The sequence below is a fragment of the Clavelina lepadiformis genome, chromosome 1 (genome assembly GCF_947623445.1).
Source record: "Clavelina lepadiformis chromosome 1, kaClaLepa1.1, whole genome shotgun sequence".
NCBI lineage: Eukaryota > Metazoa > Chordata > Ascidiacea > Aplousobranchia > Clavelinidae > Clavelina > Clavelina lepadiformis.
This window is the reverse complement of record NC_135240.1, coordinates 18,160,188-18,171,046: the sequence shown is the minus strand read 5'-3', so window position 1 is coordinate 18,171,046 and position 10,859 is coordinate 18,160,188. Positions and strand designations below refer to the sequence as shown.

The 10,859-nt window shown below is 38.1% G+C and overlaps 1 protein-coding gene across 1 annotated transcript; it reads left to right on the top strand.

Annotated features, from left to right (window-relative positions):
- Positions 1 to 429: 429 nt before the first annotated feature.
- On the top strand, positions 430 to 1,482 carry LOC143449429 (uncharacterized). Its single transcript, XM_076949641.1, has 3 exons — positions 430 to 488; positions 617 to 707; positions 853 to 1,482. Exons 1-3 carry the CDS (start codon positions 430 to 432, stop codon positions 1,480 to 1,482), a joined length of 780 nt encoding a protein of 259 aa, XP_076805756.1.
- Positions 1,483 to 10,859: the final 9,377 nt, after the last annotated feature.

The following is a 10,859-nucleotide window of genomic DNA, read 5'->3' as shown; positions in this document are numbered from 1 at the left end:
GCTTAATTTTTCGCTTTTTCAATGTTTGTTTAATGGATTTAACTAATTATAGGTTTATTGGCCGTGCTAGTTGTTACCAGCAATTATTAACGTTATTTTTCTTGAGCACGTTTGAAGTCTTTTCTGCTTTGTTAATTTTTCCTGTTCATTGGCGCGTGTTGCAGTAGTAACAGCTGGCTTGATTTTTCATCCCCAACGAGCTTTTGACGAAAAATGAATGAATGAATGAATGAGACGAACAACTTTTAGGTGTGACGTTGATTGATGTCAGCAAAACACCATCAAACCTGCATTCGTCACGGTCGCACCAACGATACAAAAAAGTATCGTACACCAAATCGTATAGTTAATTTTTCGCTATTGACTGTGGGAAGAGAAAAGAATGGAGCTAATCAGCTAATCTTGTTGTAGCAAAACATAACAGGAACTATGTTAACAAACAATCAACGAACGAGAAAAGGTGACAAAAAAGCCCAGAAGCTTGAAGGGTAACTGAAGTCCAAAAAAATGATGAAAATACATTGATTGCGAAAATGCGAACGAAATTTCTCTATCCTTTTTCGAGGAAATGAGTTACTGTATTGGCAAAACGATTTTCAAAAACTCTGTGCAATAGCGGATGTGACGTCACCGGGGTTGTTGGAGCAGGGTTTAAGTGCATAACAGATCAATGTAAAGTTGCTTTTGCAAGTCTCGTTTTCGCGAAGGTAGTGAGCGTGTTGAACTTTTTTTAATATTTTTTCAGTAATGGATTATTTATTGACTAATTATAAGATTCGTTTTTAATTAAAAAAAGTGTCATCTTTATGTGCACCAGAGATATGTCGAGATATGAGATTTATATGTATCCAGAGATGGAACAAGAAGCAAATCCATGAGTTCTTGTGCCAGAAGTCAATCGACTGCCACTTCAATCTTCCTTTGTCAAGTCATCAAGGAGGGGTTTGGGAAAGAATGATACGCTCTGTGCGTAAAATCCTGCGATCAATTGCAGAAGAGAAAGTCCTTGACGATGAATCATTTGGCACATTCATGTCAGAAGTTGAGTCTATCGTCAACAACCGACCACTTACACCCGTAAGCGATGATCCAGATGATCTGTCTGCATTAACACCAATGTCCATACTTGCTGGGAGTCTTGAACCGTCACTCCCACCAGATGAATTTCTCAAAACTGATGGATACCGCAGATCGTGGCGTTTCGCCCAATTGCTTGCCAACCAATTTTGGCAACGATGGATGAAGGATTACCTACCACTATTGCAGCAACGTCAAAAATGGCTGCAACCTACACCAAACTTTAAGACTGGGGACATTGTCTTGATGGTCGATGACAATACCAAACGTGGACATTGGCCAAAAGCACGCGTGGAGAAGACGTATCCAGACAAGGATGGAATTGTGAGGAGAGTCCAAGTTAAGACTGCAGACAATAGATTCATGCGTGACATACGCAATCTCTGCCTGTTGGAGGCAGCATGAAATAGAGCTGAGCCTAAGGTGGCCAGTAGCGCATTTGCGAACATACGTGATTACTAGGGCAACCAAAAGTCAATATGGTCAATTTTTTTTTTACCTGCTCAGAATGCTATGAAACAAGCACAAAACAAATTTCAGCTTTGTACGACGTGTGGTATAGAAGTTATTAGGTCAGATAAAGTCAAAATGTTACGTTAGGTCAAAATACGGTCAAATTGTTTCGTTAGGTCTTTTTTTTAGGTCAAAATCTATTAAACTTGTAATTTTGTAACCATTTTGTAATATTATTCTTCCGTTTTTCTCTTTTCTTGTACCGCAAACAATTCCAGTCCCGCAAATTTTACTTAGAACCAAAGCCACAAAGAGAGGGAAGGCTTTTCAGCGCGTTTGGTGACGTCACGATGTGACGGCATTGCATTTGAAACTGCAAGTTTTCAATCTTAATACGCAGAAACGAAAAAAAAGTCAACACTAGAAAAGCATTTTGTCATTTTTAAATGCAGCTTTAGATTAGAAAGTTGCTGTAGACAGTGTAGAGACTATCAGTAGGCCTATACCGTTTTTCAAAATGAGGTCAAAATTTAAACGTTTTAGGTCAAAATAAGGTCAAAATGTAAACTTTTTAGGTCAAAATAAGGTCAAAATGTAAACTTTTTAGGTCAAAATAAGGTCAAAATGTAAACTTTTTAGGTCAAAATTTGCAAATTTTAAGGTCAAAATTTAAAATTTTTAGGTCAAAAAACTGGTTGCCCTAGTGATTACAATGCGAAACATACTTTAGCCATTCACAGGGCAAAAAACCTTTCCATTTGTACATACACATCTTCTTAACTGTGGTAGTTGCCTTACTCTAACCATTTGTAGCAGTTTAATATCATTTTCACTGTTGCTTGCATGCTTAGTATTATCTTTCCAGTTTGGTACTATTGATTCATATTGCTTGCCCACAGATTTGTAGCTGTTCTGTTCGTCTGTTCGAGTGATCATTTCTTTCTAACTGTTCAATATAAGACTTTCAAGAAATCCGTGTGCATTTCTAATATCCAGGGTAGGGTGGAATTCAGGCCTTGATGGCCCGAAGGACACCCCTTAGGTGATCGGCATTAATAAATTTGCCGGTTACATAATGGGGTCAATGTTCCCTCTAATTTTTCACGAGTCTGAGCAAGCACACCAACTCCCTGAGCGGTCCCTTGGACCACAGTGACCAACATCAGACATGCGCACTGTGGCCTTTATTATGCGTTTATTTATTTTCAATTCAAGTTGGATTTTTTTCTTGTGCGCATCACAGATTTTCTGTGCGCGGAGACCGTGTCAGCAGTGCGCATTTGCGCACGCGCGCAGCTTAGAGGGAACATTGAATGGGGTGGTGTTTCTTTCGTGCTCTACTGTCCCACATACAGAGATAATATGGGAATTTCGTGAATCCTTTTTGCTGGCCAACCAGAAAACTAACCATTTTCAGGTCATCGCAAATTATCCACTTGTGCTACAATGATAGGCTACTTGAGCAATTCAATGACTATTTTGATATCATCATGCTTTTCCTTCAAGACAGTGGAGTGACCAATAGGAAGAGCTCCATAAATATTTCCATTGTGTAAGAGGGCGCATTTGAGACCATGCTTGGAACTATCCAAAAACAATCGCCATTCTCCTGGATCATATGATGAGATGCCTAATTAGTAATTACCGAAGAAGGCCTGGAATGTCATTGTAATAAATCAGCTGCTTTTCCTCTGAAAAATAGGATAGGAAAATTTCAATTCTTTTTCGGAAAAAGGAAACCTTTGCGGATCTATCCAAAATACATTTTTCATCGAGCCTGGAGGCTAAGAGCTTAGCTGCTTTTTGGGGCAGATTTAAATCACGTACTAAATCATTCAGCTCTGACTGATTAAATTGCTCAGGAGTTAATTTGGTTTTAGAGGAAGAGTCTTCAGATTCTGTATTTATTCTTTTATACTCGCATTCCATGACATCGTCACTCTCAGATTCCAGTTCTTCATCTTCAGAAGATACAGAAACATGAAAGACTGGAGGTGGGAATCTACTAGACTGCAGAGGTGACGAACCTGCGGCCCGCCAAACAATTTTGTGCGGCCCACCAAACGATTTGACAAACGCCCATACATGCAAGGCATATAGGACTTATAGGAATTAGGGTTGCCATACCGTCCGGAAAATTCCGGACATGTCCGGAATTTAGGGTTAAATTTTGCGTCCGGGAGGAATTTTAAATTGCATTTGTAATGTTTGTGTTTCTTGCAAAATTTTGTGACACCACGTTAGGATGGTCAAAGCTGATATTTACGACAGTGGCATAACAGTAATTTGCCTCTTCGCCACGCCAGAATTCTCTGGCTTATGATAGACTTCCCGTAGAGCAGTAGGGCAGGCAAGGACTGACTGCAGGATATGAAGATTTTCAGCAAAATCTTGGGTGCACACGCAAGTGCAGTGCAACTGTGTAGTATACAAGTGCATCACAGGATGCTTTTGCTTACTAGACTCCAACTACTCATATCGTGACATCATCTGGTCATACACTTGTATGTTAGACCTAAACTTTAAAATTAAATCAATTGATAATTGAGTGCACAGAAGTTCTGTCCAAGTCATTAAGTGCAATATCACGCAACTTAGGCTAAGTGCGGCACGAAAGCTCATGATAACTGAAAAGCAGTACCGGTATGGAGTATGGGTGGCTGGGTGCTGCATTCGGTGGGCAGGCCTAGAGCAGTACATTTTGATCAAATGACTCGATTTTCTATGTGGTAAGCGGCAGTACGTTAGGCTTAGCCTATTTCTGTTTCTGTATTAAGTTGTCAGGTTGGCGTGGTGCAAATTTGCATTTACTAATTTATTTTTTTTTAAACATTTTAAAGCCAATTTTTTGCTAATTTACAGATTAAACATAATATTCATTATTCTGCAAAATTTTAACCTAATTTAACAATTTAATACAAATTTCAATGTCTTCAGCAAAGAAAAGAAAGATTGCAGATGAGAAAAGGGTATTTCAGGAGGAATGGACTGATATGATTAGTGATTAATGACTGATATGATTAGACTGTCATATGACTTAAAAGTTGTGCGGCCCGCTTACTCAGCTGTAACTAATGAAGTGGCCCGCGACAGCGAACGGGTTCGTCACCCCTGTACTAGAGTGTGGAACAGGTCGAATAGCTGATGTGATGTTGGGATAAGAAATGTTTTGTGTTCTTTTCCGGCCAACACCTTTTTGGTCGATCAAACAAAAATAGCAGTCAGTTGAATGGTCCTTGTGTTCATGCCACACCATGGGAACTCCGAAGGGCACACCCATTAATTAATTATCTTTCTTTTTGTCTAGTCTCGAAGCATTTCTTCGCAGTTATGGCACACAGTATGTGGAGCCCATTTCTTCTCTTGATCGCCAAGGGAGACTTCAAAATAACATCCTTTACTAATAATAACCTTTAAGCAACGTGTTATGTCAATGTTTTAACACGTTATAAAGACGTTGTTTTTAAAAAATATTGGTTTTGTTTGGGCAATATATTATTCGTCATTCCTGTCGGATAATGTCCCTTTCACGTTAACAAAATTTTTGTTCGCCAGAAACAGCGAGCCTTTGTAGGTATTTTTTCTAAAATGTTTTTGTCAAAGTTTCTTGAACTTAACTTAAATTTACCTTCTAGTCGAAGTCTAAGTTTAATTAAAACTATTGTGGCATTAAAATGTTTAGGATGTACGCCAATGCAGTGTGCAAAGTTTATGTATGTATGACGTTTAACAAACGTTGTACGTACGTTTAGTTCAAAACGTAAAAGGTTATACCTTTAAACATTAAATAATATAAATGTATAAAGTTATAATATTTAGTTGTTAAGATTTCGTTTTCATACAGTAACATTTCAAAATATTCCTATTTCAACGTATATGCTTTGAGTTGAAACATAGTGCCGTTTCGAGGTCTTCAGAGAAATAAGGTATTGCGTGCAGAAGTTTCACAGCTTTAACTTAGTTTAGTTGCTTATACGCTTTTTGAGGGTGGGGGAGGGGTCTCTGTCAATGAATGAAAATACTTAAACTAGACATAAATGACTTAAGTAATACTTAATAATTAAACTAGACTTCTATCAAGATTATTTTTTCACGTTGACATAAGTAATTTCATGTAAAAAACAGTATCTGTGATTTAACAACTAATGAGCAAGTTTTAAAACAAAACACGACTTCCTTATTGGCTAACATCAATATTTCGAATAATAGTCACATGACCTTTCTTTATTGTCGATTCGTTAATGTGCCTAAAAGTTGTTTTTAAATGTTTCTTCATCATCTTCTTAGTTCTCACCTGCATAAATAAAAGGGTGTACAGAACTTGGGTTCGGAAAAGTAGCGCGACTATCTTCCGGGTGGTGACAAATGTCTAACAGGTGTTCAAAGAATGTTTAGTGAAGCGAATGTATATTGAGTTTATATGCGATGTTTATTTTACGCATAGCGTCTTTATCCGAATTGTTAAATAAATAATGTATCATGCGGAGAAGTTAATTTAATTCCATGCACATTTAACTGAAAATTTTGGAGTGTTTCTGAACTGGACACAAAGCCACTTTTAAAATCATATTGATGACAGGTCAGATTAGACAAGTGTTAAGTGCCCAACAGAATACAAAAATTCATTAAAAGTTAAGTTTTATAGTAATAATTTCTAGTAATGTTAGATTCGCAATTGCAACAAAGTGGTTCCTATCAGGCTACTTGGGTTTTTCGCTCGGGCTTTCATCATCCTCAGTGGCGTAGCGTAGCAGCTCGTCAACATAACGATCCTATGCCAATTCACATTAAAACTCGCATGTTGACGCTACGGCTGCCGAGACGTTTTGTGATAATAACAAAAACCTGTCTTTTTTGCTGCCTGTGTCGTGAGCCAAAGAAGATGGGTAGCAAGAGTCTCCGATTGCGTAGGACGGAGCTAGCTAGTCAGCCTACATGCAATATGCCTTTTGACTGCTTTTTGGTTGCTTTGTCATTCTTGCCTGCTTTTCCTGAGCCTTATGCGCAGGAGACCGAAGAGATCCATCTTAGTGCAAATTGGACCGTTGTTTAGCTGTTCAAACTTGCATTTGTCAATGCGTTGCAGGTTATGTAGCCTACATGATCATCTGCGGAAGAACTACTCACCAGAATGTCATCAAAATGAACCATTACTCATGGACGATAGGTGGCTATTTATGATCAGACTATCAGACTATTTATGATGCTCTGAAAAATGGTCTGCTGGGTAGCCGAACGCTGAACTTGCAGTAATGCTACCCGTGTTCCGGGTTCGATATACCCAGTGATGCTAGAGTTGTAATGTCTTTGAGCAAGGCTTTACCGACGCTTGCTTCAGTGAATCTGGTGAGTAGTTTTAAATGCGGACAGGATTATAAGAAAAAATGTAAGAAACGTGTGACAATCAGACCATGCATGAGCAAACGCCAGCTCGGTAACTGGGACTCGAGGGATGAGCAATCATCGCCCGGTTTAAGTCGTGCAAAGATTTTTCTCAACTCCGAGGATAAACGATATTATACCATACCATATAGCCGTGGTACTGCAGAAATTCCTAAGATTAAGACATTCTGCAGCAAAACTTTCCGATGAGTACACAATGTCAGTCGTAGGCGTCAGCTAGATTATCCTTGAAAAATATGTTAAACATTGCTGATGTCCAGATACCTTTTGCGATCTCAAAGTCATAAGCTTGTTTGAGGCCCTAGACTCCTAGAGTTTGCAAAGCAATCGAAACCGCTATTGCTTCGCAGAAAGTCGGTATCACATCTGGCTTGAATTGCACCACCAAATCTTATCCTTTATGGCAACTTAATTCGAGGTAGAACTTTGTCCAGAAAGATATCCATTTCTTTAAGTGCGTACCGGTTGAGAAGTTACATTCCAGGAATAGCTGAAACAATGAAAGTGACATCTGCTTTCTTTCCTAATCATGGACACACCGTTGATGTAAAACATCTTTTAACCGGCATTGCGGATGCGCGAAACTGATTGGTACCATAAATCTGTCCTTCTTACTTTTCCTTCTTACTTTTCTTACTCTTACTTTGGATTGCCCAACTGCTGATATGTAGACGAAAACAAGAAACTCCCTCCAGCTGCCTTTTCCAGATCCATCGTGTAGATTACGTAGCTGATTAGAATTAGGATCTCCAGTTTGAAAACTTGGATAACAAACTTTGTCGACAATTTATTTGTCATCGTAAATCGTTATCATATTGCGCCAGATTTGATTTTTGTGTTATCGCTTGTTTTTGTCGCTTGATCGCTGGTGGTTAATAGCAAGCGGATATTTTCTTAGATTTTGCAAAGTATATTAGTTTACCAATAACGACCTGGTAGTTAGTGCATTTTATCATTTATATGTGCATCTCATCTTATAGAACCACCGTAGAAAGTTTTAAGTTATCATGTGACAATATTGAATAAAGGATTATATTCCACTTTTATTGGATTTATATGCTTTTGTTGGATTGCATTTCGGTGAGCTTTGTACATATATTTTGTGAATATTATTAGCATTTTTGAGTATTTGTTAATTCCTCAATGGTCAATGTTCATTCTACACGTATTCATCTTCACGTATTCTTTGTGCGTATAGCTACACAGAAGAATATTGACGATTGTCATAATTTAACCATACCTAGCCCAAAAAACGTTCGGTAAGCGAATGCGATGTTCATTTGTGTATTTGTTGCATATAATACCTGCTATTCTTGTTACACGTTTTGATGAGCCAGTTGATGAGTTTTCTGCGTTTTCACTCACATAATTTTCACACTTATAGAACAACCGCGCTTTTAAACTACCCAGAACGACCAAGTGAGTCAATTGAGGCATAATACACATAAAATACAAATCGTTCATTTATTTAGTAAGAAAAACATCTTTGAAGTACAGCCTTCTCTGCCTTGTCTCCTTCTAAATGTCACTGCTCGCGAGCACGTGCTACTTCCGAATAAACTCACTGAATGAGCCCGAATTTCTTCAGTGAATTAGGACGCCGGACAGAAGTTTTCCCAATTTTAGTGTGACTTCACCATGCTCAATAATACCTCAGACGATGCTGATTATCATTTCTTGATTATCGTTGTTCTATTTTATCACGTTGTAATGATTCTACAGACTGGAATCACGTCTTTGGTAGATCTCGTGTGAAATTTTAAGCTATGTGCGTCAATAGACGCGCTTGGTCGTTCGAGGAAGACATATGATTAAATTCGCCGTTTTACTCATAAAACCTCCACAAGTCAGACAAACTGAGAGTTGTAAGAAACAAATAATTGTCAAGAAGTTACAGCAAAAAAAGATGATGCCCGGTGGAGATACAAGAAATTAAATACTTGAAATGCGTCAATTGACGCGCTTGGTCGTTCTAGTGTTAATTTATAAAAAACTGGCCAAGGTCCACTTTCGGGCGTTACAGTGTTGTTGATGGTAATATTCTTATCAGCTGACTCGTGCTGCTATTTCCTTCATACAGATGCCTGCTGCCTGCAGATGCCCTCTTTGCTTACAGAAATTGCAGACAGAGTCTCTAAAACGACATCCACTTGCTAAATTACCTTTTCTCTCGCACCTACAGTATATCAAATCGGCACTTTATTTTGCTCGTTGTCTTCAGTTGATACAAAAAGTTTGGCAGTGGGCTTGAGGATTCTGCCGACCTTATGAATTTATTTGAACTTGGTACCGTAAGCAGGTTGGCAACTCTTGCGACGTCTTCAGTTTCGATTGCAACCGAGTACGAAGAGCCTCGTTCAAGGGTTCGGTAATGGATGGGAAATCGCAAGTGCTGGCATCCTGGTGAATGCGGACCGCCAATTTCAGAATATAGACCCATCTTGTTTGCGACTCAATTTGCTCTAGAACCTAAATCTTACAAGAACCACGGAATATTTTGGCCCTTTTATGTCAAAACTCATCCTTTGTAAGGACTTCAGTTTCTCCCCTCTCCAAGCCTTTTAGGTTACCTACTTTGGCAGAGTTCTTTTGTGACACTTGGTTTGTCAGCAAATTGTACACGGCACTGGCCTAGGTAACGTTATCGTGAATTTGATAATGATGTGTAGCACGAATTGTGCAAATTGATTAAAAATTGTGTAACTCTTTGCTAGGGAAAAGATGTATTTTTCATATATCCGTATTATAATATAATTTCATTACTGTATCAGTTTGGGTGATAGCTATAGCCGCATGAAACATAAAAATTGTTTGCTGGGTTTTAAACAATGGAACGACGCAACGTAGTATAGAAGTACTTTTCAAGTATAGGCCTATTTAGCGGTTTGAGTTCTTCATAATCCGTTAAAAAGAAAAATATAATTTCTAGCATTTTGCGCTTACAGAAGTATTAATTTTCCTGCTGTCCTGTTGGCTATTTTGCTTCTGTGGCGTTATAATTAGGTGTAAAGATCTGTATGGCTAAAAAAAGTGAAAAGTACTCTTTCGCGACATTCGCTATTATCTTGGTTACTGAGAGCATACAAATATCTGGGGACGAAGTGCATATGTATCGTACATGATCGTGGCTCATATCTGAAATATATATATATATAATTGGACAGTAACACTAAGACTGTGCTTGTGGCGAGGAATAATATGGGCCTTGAAATATGTTGAAAATTTTGACAACTAATTTTGCCAGGCCTATGCGGTTGAGTCAAACGTGCTGAAGTTAAGCATAATTGAAGCGCTGAACTTGGTTGTAACAAGACGCTCATTGGACAATTTCTGCTGCTATGTCATTATGGCGGCCAACATCTGCCATCTGACCTAAATCTTCCACGCGTTTAAATACGTTAGTTTTCTTCCTTGGTCTATACATATTCTATACTTTAAAGAATGGCTGATCAAATTCCAAAAAATGCGGCTGTTTCTCATTCTACATTCCAATAAATCGGAAACAGAAAATTCTAATGCAGGCTGATCACTAAGTTACTCTTGCGACTTACAACTGTCGATGAGAACAGGGTGTCGTAGGCTACATACAAAAAACTAAAATAAAAAAACTGAAACACACAAAAAATTCAAGTCTTGTCGATAATTTCGAAATTTTAAAATAACGTCGGGAATTTGGATTTATTTGTGCAATAACAGCCTATTTTAATGAACAGTAAATATGAAACTACCGTGTAACACCTTAACGTTATCTTACCTTAATGGTCTCTACATTTTTTACAAGTTTTAATGTTATAACTTGGGAAGAGTTATAACTCAGTTACGACTCAGGGAGGAGTTTTAATGTTATTTTGCATCTGTTTTGGTTTTCCTAATGAATACTACATAGATGACAACTCGTTGTTAAACTGTTTTGCACATACAGGCAA

Excerpts from the sequence above, each read along its gene's own strand:
- LOC143449429 (XM_076949641.1), top strand. The coding sequence starts at position 430 with ATGTTAACAAACAATCAACGAACGAGAAAAGGTGACAAAAAAGCCCAG. Across the intron at positions 489-616 it reads AAAGCCCAGAAGCTTGAAGG|CGGATGTGACGTCACCGGGG; the intron begins GTAACTGAAGTC and ends TCTGTGCAATAG. Across the intron at positions 708-852 it reads CAAGTCTCGTTTTCGCGAAG|AGATGGAACAAGAAGCAAAT; the intron begins GTAGTGAGCGTG and ends ATATGTATCCAG.